Genomic DNA, 20,102 nt, shown 5'->3' with positions numbered 1-20,102 from the left:
AATCAGAGATTATTTCATTTTGCATATGGAGAATAAAGAAGAAATGAGAAGTCAGAAGTTGAAAAAGTTGTCCCAGGTTAATTCAAGCGATTACAATCCAATGGGCTGTGAGATTGACTGTGGTCATGGTCCCCAGAGGCTGCAGCCAGTCTCTCTCTAGCGCCACCCTGTGGACAACCTGTCAACCTTCATACAAGACGTGCCAAAGTCTAAAGTTGTGTTTCCTTTGGTTTTAATCAGGTGCAGGCTTCTTGTGTCTTTTCTCCATGAGTTCAGGTTTCGGTGGAAATGTCTCATATGTTCCCAGTGAATTCATTTTATTTAATCAAAATTATTAAACTGATAGATTTTACTCCTGTTGTGTGTATTTGCTTGTATGTGTATGAATATTTGTTTGTTTATGTACAATATGTATGTTTTAAATGCACATTTCATTATTTTCATCTCTTGTATAATCTTTGAATGTTGCACAGGTTTTGTGTTGACCCTGGAAAGCCCTTTACGCTCTACAAATTTAATAGTTATAATAATAATAATAATATGGTCATATTTGATTGATTGATGTGAAACCTTCATGTTTTAAATGTTATGACCATGAATAAACTTACAGGAATTAAACCCATCGATAATATCTTTGTGTAGTTTTATGTTTACGGGCAAATTCAAAGAAGTTTGACTGGATAATCGGATTCACATTTAATCTGGAAGCGCTGAAGAACAGTGATCAGAGAACATCAGGATCAAAGGAGTGTGACAGCTCCTAGTTGAGTACAGACACTTACAGGAACAAAACAAAAAAACTGAACACGTGTCAAGCTCAAAAAAGAAGCTTGTTTATTTATTTATTTTTTTTTTTCCACACAAGAAGCTCCAAATGAAAAGCTCTCAGACGTTTAGTCTTTGAAATGGAGTCAGAAGAAATGTCACCTCCTCGCGTGTTAACACTGATAAATATGAGCTCTGCTGATCGGTACCGGGCAGGAGAGCGGCTGCTGTTAGGTGCAAGGTGTCATGAAAGAATAAGAAACGAAAAAAAAACATCATCACCAAATGCTTAAGACCAACAGAAAACTCCCCATGTGGACAGAACCCCCCCCCCCTCCCTCCATTTTCACATCATGACAGCAGGCCTGTGGGGGTGAACCTGCATTAAAGTGCAGACTGGGTGGGGCGGGGGGGGGGGAGCAGCACCGACATTGACACCCCCCCCCCCTTCCCCTGTGTGAACCTTAGCTTATGCTTTGTCATTATTGTAGTACACTATCAAAGTGGCTCAGTAATTTTTTTTATCATGACTGATGCAAACATTTTTCATTATGGGATGTATCGTCAGGTTCTTACTGCGGATTCACACCGTGAGCAACTCGATCCATCTTTAAAAGAAGCGTTGAACTCTTTCACTGCTTTTTAAGTTGTGTTAATTATCTGTTGATGAACAATAAGAAATAGAGCCTGTAAAACAGAGAATATGGATTTTACGTTTGTTAGTGCTGAGATTAATGAGATGATTTGTTAGTTTCTGTGGAGGTTTCGCCTGTAGTTGTATTTTATATATTTAATTGGATCAAGCCAGGCGACGTTTCCCTGTTTTTTATGCTAAGTTAAGCATAAACAATTATTTATTTTTCATGTTCGACGTCATTGACCCGGGAGTTAACGCTGATTGAAAAGAAAAAGATGATTCACAGGTCAGAACATTCACAGCTGGTGTGATCCTCTCTTCTCTCTATCTGGATTTAATTTATTACAACGTAAAAGAGAAATGTTAAGTAAATTAAATCAAACATGCAACATTTCATTGATTATTATATTTTCCTACATTAAATAATCTTTTAATGAACTAATCAAGTGCAACTGTGCACAACCTGTGCTTTATCTTAGAATCAATTAAAACTCAATCATAGATAGATAAATAACAATCGATTTGTCTGTTTAAAACTTGCGTGGGTACATTCTGCAGATTCTGTGCTGACCAAGTTGCTCACAGTGCGAAAGAATCGAACTTACACGAGCACTAAAAGATGAATTTCTCATCGAGTTCATGATTCACTTCATGTTTCACCAGACGAGGCGACTGAATTTAACCTCTGAAGTCTGACAGTCTACTTTCTGTAATTAAAAACATGTCAGCAGCTAATAAAAGCAACAAAAAAAAAACAACAACAACCAAACAAACCATATAACGCTTGTCAACGCCCAAATTGTCTCCTTCAATTGCACACATGTAAAGTATTTTGACAAAGGCATCAAATCAGGCATCAAACATCTTGGCACTGAGAAAAATGACCTGTGGAAAAACAAAAACAAAACCAAACCAAAAAAGAAATTGAGAACTTGAGATATACACACACATGTGTATATATATATATATATATATATGTGTATATATCTCGTTCTTTTTTTTCAGAGTACATTCGTCATCCTTCCATCAGAGGAATTTTGTAACTAATACAGTATGGTGCTCACGAGGGTCAGGGAGTGGGAATAAGCAGCTTTAGAGAGGAAAAGAAAGTCAGTCGGGTAAAAACTAAAACTACCAGAGCAGTGGAGGAGAAACGAAGAAGGAGTGAGGGTCAAGAAACCCATAAAATGATCCAGTAACAAAAAGGCATCACCCCCATCACACTGTCAGAAAGAAAAAGCAACTAACTCCACCCTCACTCTGTGCTTACACCATCTTCCTTCTCGCGGAGCCCGTCCTCAGTCCTCCGCCGGTACGCTCTTGGCACTTTTTGGACATGATACACGTTTGAACTAAGTGACTTGTGAAAACGCTCGGTTCTCTCGTGGTTTCTCTCACTGCGCCGCGCTCTCTGTGCGCAGAGCTCCGATCACACTTTGGATGTTTTCTTCAGGAACCTGGAGGAAAGCAGGAGACATTTTAACTCGTAGAGCAACTTGTAGCTGTGTCCTCAGAGGCGCTGTGTAAATTATCTTTATAATGGTTTTTGTTGTTATTGGAATGTCTTGTATTCAGGGTTCATACACATTTTGACCAATGGATTTCCATGACTTTTCCATAACTTTAAACCATATTTCCATGACCGAACATTTTGTGAAATCTCGGTGTATACGCAAAGAAAGGGACAAAATGTAGTATTTAAACTAACAATGAGAATTCCAAGGCATACAGTATACCTTAAATGACACAAACCCAAATATGCCTGCTTATATTTTGAGCATATTTCTTCATAAGCATATGAATTATTTAAAACTCTAAATAACGAATTTCCATGACTTTTCCAAAACTTTTGGGATTACATTTTCTCCATGACTTTTCATTTTAAAATTCATGACTTTTCCAGGTTTTCCATGACCGTAGGAACCCTGTGTATTGCATGTCTCTTACCAGGGCGTGGTCGAACTTGAAGGTGCTAATGTAGTACGCTGGAATGTCGGCTGTTGCCAGTGGTTCTGATATCTGAGCCACGATGCCGCACTCGTCTGCAGAAAGACAAAATAAAAGACAGATTTACCAATCACTAGTATTTATTAATTATTTTCTGGGCTGATTTGGTTTCACCTAACCAACCTTCTCGTAAAGAATTGGAAAGTTTGCTCACCGAAGCCTAGAGGTTGACCCCCGATTCGAACCATTTTCCAAAGTTCACCAGAAGCACTGGTGAAGAGCACGTTGTTTGGAAACCTGGAAGAAAACAGAGAGGAAATGAAAAGGGTCAAAAAAGATTGTTTTGCTTTAATTTAAGATGCAATAAAGTTTTTTAAAATAATGCAATGTTCAGGGAAAGGTGAACGATTTGCAATGAAATCTTTAAGATGTCAAATATTTATATTAGATGTCTCTTTCTGCTTCAGAGGCTGAGAAGTTTATATAAACTCTTCAGAAAACACTCAGGCTTTAGTGCTGAGGGTTTAAAGTGTGTTTTTATTCTGTGTCCTCGTGGGTTAAACCAGGTCTTTGTTTCTCTGTGGTTAACAAACCTCAGAAACAGAGTGTGGACGACTTCAAGCTAACTATCAACCGTTCACACACAAGAGGAGCAGCAGGGAAACTCTGTCCCACTCTGAGAATAATAAGAATCAACTGGGTGACCTATTCCTTTAAGGCAACACATTAGATCTTACACAAACAACGCTGACCCACATGCTGCTCTATCAAAATATTAACTTCATTTCATAAAAAGTTTGGTCCAATTACTGTTTCACCTCCAAATGCCTTTAAGTCACGCCTGACCCATTTTGAAAAGGGGACCCCTCATTTGTGAATGGACGATGAGATGTGCTAATGGAGGAGCGACCACATGGGGTCTGCAGCTGCTCTGGTTCCTTATAGCCGCTCTGCTTAATGAGACTCTACTGTGAAAAAGAGCGGGACGCAGCGGAGGAGAAATGAGTCCGACTGAAACCCGCTGTGACGCCCGACTGCTCCGTTATCGCTCCCTTAAAACAACAATCATACATTTGTTCCCCCGCATAAACATTAAGTCCCAGTTCAGCCTCGAGGAAACCACGTCTTGAGAGGACGAGCTTGGTTAATGACCCGGCAGCGTTATGAAGATGCTGGTTTCCTGATCTGAACCTTTGAGTCGTCTGCTCGTCCATGACCAGGGAGATGTAGCCCTCGATCAGCGAGAAGGAGAAGAAGCGGATGTGGCTGGAGTCTTCGCTCGAGGCTCCGGGCTCTTTGGGCCTGAGGAGGAAAGGACACAGCTCAGTGGGACTAGAAATCACATGTTTGTCGGACCAGCTTCACTTAAAAGGTTGTGTTGGTGAGTTGCCTGAGTGCACCAGGAGTTTTCAGAAGAGATTCACTACTTAGGCAGAGAGAGGCCAGAAGTTAGGGAACGAGTCACCGACAAGGATATCTGACCCGAGCCCTAAGACAGGCATACACGCTGCAATGATAGAAATGGAAAAGACAAAAGGTTGCAGCATGACCCACAGGTTGTGTCCCAACTCTCCACAACGTTTCACTGAAATCGGTTTAGGAGTTTCTGATATTTTTGTTGAGTGTCAAAGGGCCGAGGTGGATTAGAGATCGATAAATCTGCCCTCAGTCACATCAGTGGACTCGAAGCACTGTGACGCGTGACCACAGCAACACAAGGAACCAGGCTTCTCCAGGAAATCATGCTGTTGTTGTTGTTTGGATGGTGCAGGGCACGACCGGAACACACACAGACACACACACAACCACAAATCTGCAGCCAGAGGCAGAAGCTGCGGTTCTTTGTTTATGTAACTTGTGCAACAAACATCGAAGTAAACAACACAAACATGTTGTTGAGGGCGTTTAAATAAATCAAAGGATTCAAATCTTACATAAGTTTTAATTCTACTGGATCTCACGTCATAAATAATTAAATTATATCGTAAAGTTTGCACAGTTACGTTTTTTTCTTAAGAATAACACACACAACCCCAAATTTGCCCAAAAAATAAAGTTAGAAAAGAGGTGACATACGACAGCTTTATCCAATCAGAAGCTGCAGATTCACCAGTAAACGTGTCGTGCTGCCTTCAGAGGAAAGCAGGGATCTAAAGAAGTGAGAGAACCGAGTGTCCGTCCTGCTTTAACCACATCAGACATCAAACGTGAACCCAGAGTTTGATCAGGAAAGATTAAGGAGGTCAAGAGGATAACTTTTCATGGGAAAACAGATGTGAAGGCGATGAGTTTCCTTGAATTTGTATTTCAGAGAATAAAAGGCTGAAAACCAACATGAATGGATTTCTTTCATTGTTGTTCCTCTGAGACTAAATCTTCTCTCCAACAACTCAGTCATTCAAACTAAACAGATAAGTGAGTTCTTAAAAACGTTTTCATCTTCAGCTAAGAGACGAATACGACACAATTAAAAGTCCTTTTGTGTGTTGAAGTGAGACGAGCAGGTTCTTACCCTCCAGAGTAGAACATGACGTCCATGAGCAGGGTGGCTACAGAGGGCAGAGTGTCGGGGTCCAGGCTGGTCACACAGAACATGTTGCTGGGACTAGATAGAGGGTGAATGATGGGACGGGGAACTGGAGAACAAAGAACTAAGATTAAAAACACGAAGCATGGAAACTTCTAAGCTATGTTTCAAGTTTGAACTTTGTCTGGTTGTTCACTGGTCCCAGGTTTATTACAGCAGCTGCAAAGCTTTGGACCAGTTTCCCTTTTATAATTAAATGTTCTCTTCCAAAGACACATTTCATTTTCAGCCCTTTATTTGATTCATGTTCTTCTCTTTATCACTTTGGTGGAAACTGTGGCTGTTTGCTTCACGATGAGTGAGAGTCTACAACAGTTATTGCCAAGGTCAAAAGATTAGTTTAGTTACAAAGATAAGTTTGCTATTTGCTTTCGATTATGGTTTCAACTTGAAACTGTTTGGTTCACAGCTTCTACACCTTTTCACTTCCACTGTTGAATGAACACAAAACTCTATCACGATGCATTTCTAAATTCAAGATGACATTCAGTTTCTTGCACCTTTGAGTTATAAACTCTTCTGTTTTAGCATCTTTACTGTGACACAGATATTTGAGCTGCATGGATTGAGGTTCAGTTTGAGTTGTGTCCTGCTTTTCATAATTAGTTTCCATAGAAAAAAAACACACAAATGCACATTCACACTGTACCTAGTTTAGGTTTTACAAATCCATTGGAGACTCCCAGATTGTGCGCGGCCACAGTCTCTCCGTTGACCACCCGCAGCAACGTGAACTCGGAAGACAGCGTGTGCATGACCATCGGCAGGTCTCGCTCTCGAACCTGACCACGGGGATAACAGAATAAAACACGTTTAAAAATATATAATAATAATAATACAATGTGTTAACACTTTACAGCAATGATAAAGATCTTGAGAACATTGTTTTCACCCTTGTGTGTGTGCGTGTGTGTCTGTGTGTGTGTGTAGCTGCTCCGAGCGGCTTCCCTCAGTCCAGAAACTTAATGCTCCGTCTAAATGAGTGCATTCATCATTGGGGTCAGCTTTACCGCTTTATGTAACACAAAGGATCATGGGAATAATAAAAAAACAACCCCACACATCTTAAGCTGCTCTGTCTCCTGCTCTGTCTCCTGCTCTGTCTCCTGCTCTGTCTCCTGCTCTGTCTCCTGCTCTGTCTCCTGCTCTGTCTCCTGCTCTGTAACACAACCCCACACAGTGGGAGACCTAATGGGTGTGAACCCAGCAGAGCTTCGCCTCTTTTAAAAAAAAATCTGATACCACCACTCATAAGGATTGTGGGTGGGAGCAGCCGGCTCAGAGACGGGACTATGATACCTGGAATTCCAGAAAGAGGCTGAGCTGCTGATCCCCTTTATGTAACAGATTATCAACGTCCACACAGGTTTTTTTTTTTTATGCTTTCTTTCGTTTTCATAAACATGCCAGAGCCGCTCAGCAGACCTTGTTTTTCCACTGGAACAAGGCAATAAAAAAAAGAATCCCAGTAGCAAGAAGTGCTTCGGTATGGGAGAGGATTTCTTCCTAAATCAAAAGGAAGCGGGGGGGGGGGGGGGGGGGGGAGGTGCATTAGATCCGAGGTTATTGCTTTTTTCACGTCAGACATTCGGACACAAACAATTGTGTTGCCAGTTGTTGTATAATAGTTACGTAATGTGGCTTTTAAAGCTTTTCCTCTCAACCACACTTAAACACACACACACACACAAACACACAATTAACCTGCAAACACAAAACCACTTCCCTTTCCTTTCATTCAATATATTTACATTAGTAATTAAGTGACTCAATGTACGTACTGTATATAAATCTATATATTACTGATTGTTTACTCTCCTGCAGCTTAAACAACAGCTTCACATTAAAAGCATTCAACCGGTGAAAACCAAGGAGGCTTTTATTGTGAAGCAGCGATAAGAAAATCTAATTTTCAATTTCATCCATTACACAGGTTTTCACTGAGCATACAGATAAATACACTTGATGCTAATAAAAACAAATATTTCCATTACGACTGAAATTAGATTTGTATTCCCTGGTTTTATTCCATTTAAGTGTCTTTTTTTATCTTCTATCCGTTTTACTTTTTAAATCTATGGTGCATTTAACTGTATTTTACTTTCATATTTCATCTAAAATCTTTTTATGTCTCCGACATACAAAAAACTGTATTTAGAGATGGATGAGGGCCCCCAAAGGTTAAGCCAAAACATCTCAATGTCCCCCTGGTGGCTGGAGGTAGTATAGGTCATAAACCCTTGCTCCCCCATGTTAGTGGACAGGATATGGGCCAAACTACAAAGTACACAAAAATACAATCTTTTAAGTTTTCCATTATTTTAGGTAGTCCTTATCAAACTGATTTATGAGAAGGGGTCGTGTTTCAGATAAGTTCGGTTTGAATCAGTTATTTGAAGATTTACCAATTATCATCCACACTCACCAAAATAAAGTCCGTCTGATACGTCGACAGCATGAAAACAGAGATGTTGTGGTCGGCCAGCGGTGCGATGACCGATTTGGCGATTTTGGTGACACCGATGGGTTGCGAGTTGGAGGCGTTGCCCCCCCCTGACACCACATTGAGGGCCAACCACGTGGCATCAGCCACGCTGATGTGCTCCGACTGAGGCAGTTCTGGCAACAGACAGACAACAAAGCAAATACACTTTGAGAAGAGGTGATTTCTGCTGATATTGGATTAACTGAAGTAAAAACACACAAAGTACACAGTGGCAGTGACACAAACTTGTATTTGTAATGAACCTAAGTGAGTTAAACTGAAGCCAAACTGTTGATTCTAGTTGTTTGAATATTAAATGTCTGCAAACTCTGCTTTCAGAGGTTAAGTTGATTGAAAAAATAATCAGCAGAATGATCAAAGAATGAAAAATAATTGTTAGCTGATACAGATAAGGAAACTAATTCAGTTTTTAATAATATTCTTATAGCCTCGTACTTAGTTTACCTCAATTATCCCTTATAAATAATGTATGTCCATATTCGGTTTCTTTTTCAAAGTTGAATAAATGCTTCATAGTTAAGTTTGAATAGAAAACGGGCACAGACCCACTCAGAGCCGGTCACCAGTAGAAAATACCTGAGACCAGTTACGCAGCAAACAGCCTGTGGTCTCCGGGGTAACCTGGAACAGGGTGTGTAAGTGTAATGACATGGATTCAGTCACTCGGCCGACCACAAAGCACCGCTCGGCCTCACGTCCATAATGACAAAGAGTGCTCAAACATTGGCAGAAGAAGATACGTGGAACCGGAGAGAATCAGAGATTACACAACGTGATCTCTTCTTCCTGCCCCCCCGATCTATGGTTGTCACAGTGACTCTAAAGACCTGCAGAGCGAGGGCTCACCTTTAAAACCTTCCTCGTCCACGATGATGGTGTAGTCCTCCGGAGTCTCCGTCAAACTGAAGAACTTGCATCTGGAAGGGAGGGAGAGAAAGAGAGAGGGGGGTCAAATATATGAATTCATGATTTAAAATATATATATATATACATATGCAAGTTACGTCACAGGAAAGTCCATAAATTGTATATAAAGATGGACGACATTTATGTATGATATGGACGCTGCCATCTTGTGCTGATGACGTCATTTTAAACTATAGTTTGTTCAATAGTGATGAGGTGTGCGTCTGTGATAGAGGGTTTTTTATAGCTTCAGAATCCCTCTGCTAAATCACAACAGACCCATTAAATTCAATCAGGCTGCAACAAATTACACACACTTATATTTATCACTCCCCTAAATGTGCCTGTTTTTTTTTTTCATCAGGAACCATTAATTATTTATATGAAAATGGTAAAAAAAGAAAAAGAAATCCCTAAGCCGGTCCCCAGTTTTTGTGTAATCTTGCTTATAAACAAATAAACAAACCAAAAAACTATATTGAGTATTTTGTGTATTTTCGATACAATGGGAGGAAGCTGAGATACGTTGTTATTATGTATAAACAGTGAATTGCCACTATACACGAATGATTTCATATCAGTACCAAAACACAGGTTTCAGATTTCCAATGGTGTTGAACAATTTCAAATTACATCCACTGTTTCCTTTTCAAATGACAGAATCCATTTTGTTTAAGACCCTTTTCTAAAACACTGTATCACAATTATCCTTGTGAGTGTGAGTGTGCATGTGTGTGTGCGTGTCTCAGGCTGTTTGACAAGATTACATTTACCAAAACAAAAATGCTCTGTGGCCGTTTGGGATATTGTTTTGTTTTTCAGCTCGACATCATGTCCAGCCGACTTTCTGAGGCACAGTGCAGAGCAGCGCGCTGGAAAAACACTGAACAACACTCCTGTGATAATCACATTCTTTACAGGCCGGGCCGTTGAATGCTCGCACTTCATATTTGGCTGAAAGGTGTGAAGAGCGACGGGCTAATAACAGAAAGACTCCGAGCAGAGCTCTCTATGGGAACAGCAGCGTTTTCTCTTGGAATTAAATGAGCTGTCAAGTGTCACTTTGACTCCCAGTGTGTTTTTTGTAAAGCGAGGACATTGGGATGACGAGAGACGGATCTTTTTGTCTTGTGCCCGGGCTGATAATACTCCTCTAATCACGATTATGTCATTATGAGCAATGCACGATGACTTACTTTGACAACGTCCACCCAGAGGAAAAATGAAACAGCAAATCACAGCATATGAGTCTTTGTTGGGTGGAGATCACGGAGCAGTTACAGGGAGTATTTAGAAAAGTTCATTACATTAACTTCCACTAGGTTGATCGTCAGCAGAAAAATTAAAAAAGTCATTAAAAACTTCTACAGAAAACTAATTATGGCTGAAAGTTGTTGATGTGAGTTAACAAGGCGAAGTTTTCTCAAATGTAATTTCATGTTTCTTCAGATCTTAATACTATTATAATAAAGATAAGGGGGGAGGGACAGCTGTATACATCCAGGGCAGTGAGTATCAAAAGCATGGAAAGTTAGAATAACATAATTATTCGTGTTGTTATATAATAACTGTTATTACTAATAGTAGTATTAGCATATATTATTTTATTTTATGTACATGCAATGTCATAAAATAAGCTACGAAGACAGTAGCTTAAATGAGGCAACAATTCACTATCAGAGTCTTTGTGTTCCTCTTGACATTTTGTCAGGAAAAATTGATATAGACCTTTGTGTTATGGGATAATTTCAGGTACGTCTCATGTCCAGACTTCGGTACATGTCTGAAACCAGCTTTAGAAAAATTCCGACGTCTTTGCTCAATCCTAAATTCCCACGACGAGCTGAAATTGATCTAACGCCCACGTGTTCCACTAAATACCCAACATAACTAAATCGTGGCCTTAACACAACTCAAGTGAAATTCAATTGCTTGAAAGAAAGTGTTTTAGACCAACAGTCGAACGATAATCGTTGTAGCTCGATCATTCTCCAGTGCCGACACAGCATTGTGGAAATAAGTCCGGCTATTCGAGACTAAACTGAAGGGAACTGGACTTGGTTGGTGAGACCAAGAGGATTTAACCTTTGTGGGTTCATAATCAAACCCATAAGGGTCACCAGTTCGTCCTGGCTGTTGCAACACCAGTTGTTAGAGTCATTGGCATCACCTGAGGACAACAATCATTCAAACACAACACCGGTGGGTCGATTTCACCTGAAGGACGAAAGGCTCGGTTGAGGAAACAGCCAGTGTGTTTGAGATATGAACTCACTTTCTCAGGCTGATGTTAATAATTAGACCAAAGAGAACTGTACATGTCTGTAAATGTCTGTTCTCATTTCTCCGTCTGGACTATTTCAACGAGAGTTCCCTGAGGCGGAGAACGGCAGTGAATGAACTTTACTGTGTAGGATTCAAGTTTGTCAGATGTGGTTGAGATAGAGATGGACACACACACAGAAACACACACACACACACACACACACACAGACAGAAACACACACACACACACACAGAAACACACACACACACACAGACAGAAACACACACACACACACAGACAGAAACACACACACACACACAGACAGAAACACACACACACACACAGACAGAAACACACACACACACACACACACACACACACACACACACACACACACACACACACTACATTGGCATATTACATTCCCTAGTCCCTAACCTTAACCATTCAAACAAAAGGCCTAACCCTAATTCTAACCTCACACTCAAACAGACCTTGGTAAAAGTGAGGACCGGTCAAAATGTCCTCACTTGTAGGGTCTGTGGTTAAAAGGGTCCTCACAAAGGAATAAGTACAGGAACCAACACACACACACACAATGTCACTTACACACACACACACACATTCATGCACACTCTCACGCACGCAAACACGTGCACACACACACAGCTACAAAATGAAACACACAAACAAGGATGGGCCTGGACACCGGTGACACACTCTCAGAACCAGACTGCGTTGGGAAAACTGCAGATTTAAGACTCAACACGGGCTCAGGACCGCGGCTGCAGCTCGGTCGAGTCCCGCTAACCCCCCCACCGCAGACACACGGGTCCCCGCGACCCTCCGGCATCAGTTTACATGCGATGTGAACCCCATGGGAGGGGGGAGAGACATGGAGAGCAAGCGAGGGGACAGCGGAGGGATCCGACATGTCAGCCCCGGGTAGGGGGGTGGGGGGGAATTACGTACCGTGTCCTGGAGGCGAGGAAGGCGAGTTTGATTAACGCGTGCGTGCAGACCTGGATCCCCTCCTTCTCTATGCTCGCCACTTTCAGGCTGTGCTCTAGAATGTGCAGCTCCATCTTTTCCGTCTTCTCATTGGAAGGAGCGACTAGGACGAGAGAGCTCGGTGCCTGGACATGAGATGCATCAATAAATAAATAAATACACACACTCACTCACACACACGCACACAACACGCACACACGCGGGCTGCAGGCGTTTGAAAGAGAGAAAGAAAAGAGGGAGGAAGAAAGAAAGCAAAGAGGTGAAGGGGAGAAAACGGAGCCGCTGTCAAAGCTGCGACGGAAACAAGCCGGCTTCCGGGCAGGGGGTTTTCAGAATAAAGCTACGGGGGCCGAGGGAGATCATAGCCCTGAGAATTGGGAACAACACAAGCAAATTTAAGGGAAAACACGTTCAAATCAAGAAAACAGACACAAATAGGAGGAACACATACAAGTAGAAAAAATACACATGCAAATTAAGTAAACGTCAAAGTTCTCAAACACATGCAAATAGAAAAAAAACACATGCAAATCAGCAAAACATGCAAATTGAAAAACCACATACAAATTAAGAAAACATCTAATTATTAAAACACGTGCAAATAAAATAAACACGTTCAAATCAAGAAGACATTTGCAAATAGAAAAGAAACACCTACAATTAAGAATATAACTTCATCACTTTGACAATATGTGAGCTGCAAAAAGTCTCTTTGACCGCTGGTCAGACAAAGCAAGAATGTAGAGATCAGGCAATAAAGAATTGCGGTGGATTTATTCTTTATGTAAAACAATAAATATATAAACTGATATAAGGTTACACAGTGAAACCAAATTCATGTCTTTGGATAGAAAGTATTTTTTATTGTGGTTATGCATAGTTCTAATAATGTACTAGCAAGTATAACTAAGTTAAGTTAATATAATGAAGTTGTAGATTGGATATTAGGATTTATTACCTCAGTAGTTGCATCTTAATTATTTTAAAAGGAATAATTTTACTCTAACATCATCATCAACCTCCCAGTGCCTTTATTTTGAAGAGAACCCCTGCGAGTGGAAGTGAGTGTGTGCGCAGCTGCCTGCAGCTTGTGGGATCTGCTCAGTGTTGGTCCCCATGTTTGCTCTCCTGCTGGAAGAGTTAGCAGCTGGTCCCAGTGAAACAAACAACTTGCCATTCAACCGAGGGGGGCGGGTCTGCAGTGGAGCCAGGCATCATGGGAAATGTGGTTTTCCTGGGGATTGGTCCATAACGTGCATTGTGCTCCACACTGGATGTGAGGTTAAAGGTTAAATCGGCTGCACTCTGGTTTATTTACATCAACTCAGGGATGGATATTTTTTCTGTGGCTAAAAATGACAGCTGTTATTTTTATACATGCACCGTTCCACTTAGACGTCCCAGTTTATCATACTGGAAAAACAATATGCACTGACATGCAGCCACTGTTTCAAAACAAAATCAACTCCATCCAGATTAGTGTTATAGCTCTGCATCAGAAGCCATCTTCATCCATTCTATCTCACCTGAAATCACTTATGTGGTCTCGCTCTTGTCTACAGGAAGCCGACTGTTCACCTTTCAGTTGCTTGGTTACAGCAGAAGTCAGAGCAGGGATTTCACTTCTTGGCCGGTGGTAAAATGGGAACCAGCATGTTTTTAAAAGATGTTACGGTTAAATGCACGGTAATTGGCATCCTGTTGTATTTCCAGTGCATGTGTGAAATGTCACCTCCAGCTGTGAGGCCGCGGCGGAAATGTGTTTTCAAAGTTTTGCAGGGTGTGATTAAGTCAGACTAAACTAATAATCTCACTTTCCACCTACGTCCAGGAACATGTTTCATTATTAAATGTGGCAGAGGAGGATCTCTTCACCTTTATTCCTCTCATCTTTATTTCAGTAGTGCATGTTCTGAAATAAAGATCCATACACTTCCCAAAAGTGAAGCCGAAGCGTCCTGATCGCCCTCTAGTGGCAGGCTGCAATATAGATCATAAACCCCACCTCCTCCATGTTAGCAGATGGGACATGGACCAAAGTAGAAAGGTCTAAATACCGTGGCTCCATCCCTCTATCATTATGGCACACTGTCTCCAGTGTATGGGAGTATAGTGGGAAGAAGTGGAGACACATTGTCTATGGTTCAATTAAACCCTCCAGTAATTTGTGTGCATTGTGCTTGATGGAAATGTGAGACGACAGAGTACATACAGTGATCTCAGGAGGCTGAGGGGCCCTATCGGTATATTTTTACCCTGGTGCCCCATAATAGGTTCATTCAGCCATGGATGACTCATATCGAGCTTCGTCTCCTGGGCTCTGCTGTGCATGTGGTAACAACGTATCACACACAAATGTGAAAGAGCTTATGCAGTACTAGCAGCAGTTATTCGGGTTAAAGACGTCAGTGTCTTCCTGCCCATCGTGTGTGGAGCATTTTGGGCCTGAGGAAGAAGCCGTGCAGCAACCTTTAATCCCTTCTTCCAAATCTCTAGCCGACAGCGAGCCATCTTGAAGTGCTTTCTAATCCTGGTTTGAAACTTGACACGCAACATCCTGAATATCACCAGACTTCTGCTCCTCGGCATCTCTCCCTCCGACAGACACTTCAAATGTGTTTGTTTCAGATAAACATAGAACCACTGCTCCTCTTTCCTTCTTCCAACCACAGGCTACATGTCTGCATTTCACCTGAGAGTCTTAAACCACAAGTATATTCCCGTCTAAATAAATAAAAAAAGCCTCACAGAGGCACTGTGGTGTTAATTGTCTGTAGCTGAGGGCCTCTGGTGCTGCAGTATTTCCAGCCAACACTCTACATGTAAGTGCAGGAACATTTAGCTGTTAACAGCCCACAAAACAAAGTATTAATTAGACCAACAGAGACGGGGGCTCCGCGGCCACAACACAGAGATAATTGTATTAAAAGTGTTTCCCTTGTGATGGGGTTCCTATTGAACTGTTAATCTTCACAAGGAAATCTGAAAGCAAATATATCCCCAGACAAATAAATACACAAACAATGTAATAAGGACATTAACTGTTCACAGTTTAATACCAGTGAGGAATTCCAAGAGAGAATTTCTCATTATGTTTTATGTTTATATATGATGACAGATGATCTAATAGTTGTAAATTACATTTTTTCCCTGTGATTTCCTTTAATAGTGTTATTCAATCAGGATAATAAACTGTAAAAGGTATGTGTTGACGCTTCAGGACTATTATGGTAATATTTCTGTTACATTGTTATTTCTGCGGGTGCAAAGGAGAATGGAAATGTTGAATTAAAAAAAGTTAAAACAACCTCACCAAGAGAAGTTATTCAGATGTTCTGGGATTTCTTTTCATTTGCTAACATGGAGTAGATTTTTAACCTACACTGCAGCCAGCCACCAGATGGCGATCAAAACACTTTGGCTTCTGTTTTGGGAGTTGTTGTGTCGTCCATCTTTATATAAGGTCAGTGGGAGCCGCCATGTACGAGTCCTCGACCAATCACAAGTCAGTCTCAGCTGCCAATCATTACTACTTAACACCAATCCTATCAGAAACATTAACTCTAAGAACGACCTCAAATGACAGTCACTATCTTAAAGAAACATTAATTTGACCCAGCATCATGTTCCATCCACTAACATGGAGGAGGCTGAGTTTATTATATATATATCTATATACAGTCCCTGTTTAATTTATTTCCATCTCCATACTTAGAAGTGGGTCTTTAAAACCTTTGTGCCAGTAAGTGAAAGGAATTGAACCTCAAACCATTTATCCCTTCAATTAAGTAGTGGCCCCTTTGTGCCTCAGTGTTCAGCCATTACCTGCTGTCCATTAAGTTTCCTCCATATGTCAAGTCACTCATGGCTTTTCTCTCCGCTCCACAGGAGCCGTGAAGGTTCCTGTTCACTTCTCCTCTTTAGTCTTCAGCTGAAAGGAGAATAAAAAACACTGGACACACACGGCGAAGGCGAAGGTGAACCGCCGGGCGTCACAGAGAGGAAAGGTCGTTTGTTTTTACCAGATCTCAGTGTTTTCCCCTCTAGCTCTTTTCCCTTCCCTCAGTTTCCTTTCTTTGTTAAAAGTCCATTTCAAATTGATTGTGAAGCTTGTTCCATTTTCGTTTTAACTTCCTCCCGGTCACATCAAATGTCTCTCCAGGAACTCGTGTCCCGCGCCTGTTTCTCTCGTCTCAACGTGACCAATCATACAATTGGAGGCCATTTTGGAGATAACAGCCCACAGTTTTAACAAGTTCCTCCTCGCAGGCAATCCCGGTGTTATACAAACCAAAAGCAACTGAAGTGGTTGTGTGAAATCAGTAATTGGATGCTGGCTCCACTGGTTGACCTTCAGAGAACTCTGTTTTAAATACAGTCCACAACTCTGCAGACTATTCCTCAGGAAATGACCCATAATTATTTGTAGTGGGATGTTAAAACCATAATAACAATATTAAATGGATTGTCATAGTGTAAGGACAACAAAGAAGGTATTAAATAAAACAAATTAAATAAACCGATAATAGAAAATGAAATTTTCACACCTCAGCCGAGGTTGGTGCTCCCTCACATTCCTCACACCTGGTGCATGATGGGAAACGTGTGCAGTGGATTTCGAGCTGTAATTACACTTCGATTAGTTTCAGGCTCAAACGCTGCTTGAAACTCTGCAGCTTCAAATCTTCACTATATTCAAACCTAAATAAAAGCTCTACTCACATTACTTACCTGGTGCTAAATGCTGGATGGATGTGTCATCACATAATTGGCTGTATATGAATTTCACTTCAGAGGATAAATTCATCAGTTTTAGTCATAAGCTGTAAATAAGATAAGATGGATGACGTGTCTCCACTGTCCAGAAATGAAGCCAGAAACTATGTTGTCCATCTTTAATTACAGTCTAAGGACCAAACTGTAAAAAACACACATTAAGAGAAACCGATCACAATGAGGACAGAAAAACCAGTGTGTTCTTGTTCTTTGATCCGTTTTAAAATCAGGTTCCTTCACATTTGATTTTACAACGAGTTTGAACTCACGGACGTGTTTTCAGTCGCCCACAGAAACCCTCTCTGGTTGTGTGCCGTGTAAGAGATGCTTCTCACGGATTGCTTTTGACTAACTTGTGTTTATTTGCTTGTTCCTGTTCTGAGTGCTGACACTTGTGCGAAGATGTTTTTCCTCTGAATTGTGTGAGTGGATAAATAGAAAAAGATAAGAGCCCGATAAGGAGAGAATCTCTGCTCTTTGATTCCAAAAGCCGACGGAAAGGTCTGACAGGAATGGTTCTCGTTTCATTTGCATGGAAAATATCTCAGTGGGACGTCACATATTTGAAGCCATTAATCGTAAAATATGAAAAATTAGAGAGTCAACCATCAAACTGGAAATCCTGCGGGTGGAGTTCGGATCTCCCTGTGAGGAGGAGAATTATCGCAGGAGGAGGTGGAGAGGAGGTGCAGTGAATTAAACCATGCTGAGATGACAGCCAAAGGCAGCAGAGCAGCAGAGCATTTTTAAATTCTGGCAGCAGCACGATGATTGCTTTTACTGAAAAGAGGGAGCCATGGATCTTAAAAGAAGAATTACAGAAGCTGCAGCTGATAGCTGACTGTGTGAGAAGTTGACAGATTGGGTCAAATCTATACGTGCAGCATAATCTATACGAGGCTCAGGTGAGATTCATTTGAATGCTGCACAAAGATACTAAAGCAACGTTCACGCTCCATTTGCACATCGTAGATATAGATGGAGGAACAAAGCTCTCAGCTGCAGGCTGTAGGAGAAGAAGCATTCAGTGCATTGTTTGTTTCAGGTCGGAGCAGCCCAGTCAAACATATAAACCCCAACACCTTGAAATACCTTCTGGGATCTTTGTGAAAAGACGGTCAAGCACCATTTATTGGTCAGAAACTGATGAGTCGGATGTTTTCCCTTTCTCACAAATACTCCCGACTTCCAGCAGACTGATTTCCTGCAGCTTCCAGACCCTGAGCCACTGTAGTCTCCTAGCCCACTCAGCACTTTTCAAGATACAGTTGTCCTGAGGTGCACAAAAGAGCTTCACACATCAGCGACCACCAGCAGCAAGAGATAAGAGGATTTGCGATGACTCTGGTACACAAAAACTCTGCTAATAGCATAAAGAAACTGCACATAGACACACAAACACACACACAGGGTTTACAAACTTGGCTGCTTTGTGATGCTTTGTACCAAAGGATGTAAAAGACTGAGGAAACTGATGAAGACTTTATTCAATGGCCCTGAAGCCATGTTTGCTCCTGTTGTAGAGTAAAATGTTCTCAAATTGGTATAAAATTAAGAAAAATCATGATTTATAATATTCCCAATATGTTGCTCTGTTACGGCGTAGTGCTCCAGGGGTCATCTCTAGATTCCTGGTTCGAAGCCCAGCTCGGCGTCTTTCTTTGTCTCCCTGTGTGTGCGTGGGTTTTCTGGGTTCCTGCGGCTTCAGACATTTTGATCAGGAGTTAATTATGTTAATTGGAGACTTTAAATTGACCGTGGGCGTGTGGATGGTTGTTTATTTCCCTGAGTAACTCTCCAACTTGACCAGGGTGGATCCAAACCGCTCGCCCAATGTCAGCTGGGTTGACTCCTCCCCAACCCTCTAACAAGAAGCTGTATAGATAAAGGATGGATGTTACATGTATTTCATTACATCCCCACACAGTTTGAATTTGACTCAAATTACTATTCACTAAGTTTTGTTATATTTAAACTAAGAAAATTCTTAATAAAAATAGATTTCCACAAAAGAAAACAATTCTGAGAAATGTCACCAGTTCTCAAAACTACTCATCTTACTTCTGGAGATTTGCTTTTGCAGAGGTTCACCTGGGAGGGTTTTCTTGCACTGAGTAAATACCGATATCGGCCACCTGCTTATGAGCCGAGCATTAGTTTTGTGTTTGCTCCGTCTATCCTGTGTGTGTCTGAGTCATCTGACATTTTCCAGAAATGATATAATCAGGGGCTGAGAGTCAGAGGTTTGCCCTTTGTTCAAGGATTATAAACCTCCATATGCTCCAATCGGGGACTTAATGAGATATTTGAGGGGTGAGATATTTTCATTTCTGAATCAAGAAGAAATGAGCCCGAGCACTGTGAAAGCACCGAGTGAATTATGAATGCATTCCGCACACGTTCAGGTTCTGTGCTGCTGCTCGGTGTCAGTTAAGAGGCAGCAGAGCCAGACAGAGGCATGAAACATGGAGGACAGGGGTAAGCTGTAATCTCCTCCTCGTGACCCAGATGAAATCCAGAGAACGACCCCGGGTGTTGGCAGGACGCGGAGCGAGTCTTAGAAGTACCCCCCTCCACCAGTGCACACAACTGGGATCTGTGCAAACACTGTTCCTCATGGTCCACTGGACTTTGTACACTCTCAAAGAACAGAAAATACCAAGGCCTGTCCCCTCAACCCACAGGTTACATAAGCACCAAG

The 20,102-nt window shown here is 41.4% G+C and overlaps 1 protein-coding gene across 1 annotated transcript; it reads right to left on the bottom strand.

The window, feature by feature from the left end:
* Positions 1–811: 811 nt before the first annotated feature.
* castor2 (cytosolic arginine sensor for mTORC1 subunit 2) lies at positions 812–12,961 on the bottom strand. The gene is made up of 9 exons (XM_053441691.1): positions 12,587–12,961; positions 9,289–9,359; positions 8,362–8,555; positions 6,586–6,718; positions 5,862–5,985; positions 4,541–4,651; positions 3,564–3,646; positions 3,350–3,444; positions 812–2,859 (listed from the first exon to the last, which is right to left on the bottom strand). Exons 1-9 carry the CDS (start codon positions 12,697–12,699, stop codon positions 2,797–2,799), a joined length of 987 nt encoding a protein of 328 aa, XP_053297666.1. The 5' UTR covers positions 12,700–12,961; the 3' UTR covers positions 812–2,796.
* Between the last annotated feature and the right edge of the window lie 7,141 nt (positions 12,962–20,102).

The sequence above is a fragment of the Pleuronectes platessa genome, chromosome 15, assembly GCF_947347685.1.
Source record: "Pleuronectes platessa chromosome 15, fPlePla1.1, whole genome shotgun sequence".
In the NCBI taxonomy this organism is placed as follows: Eukaryota; Metazoa; Chordata; class Actinopteri; order Pleuronectiformes; family Pleuronectidae; genus Pleuronectes; species Pleuronectes platessa.
The sequence above is the reverse complement of the archived record's forward strand: the minus strand, read 5'-3'. Positions and strand labels throughout refer to the sequence as shown.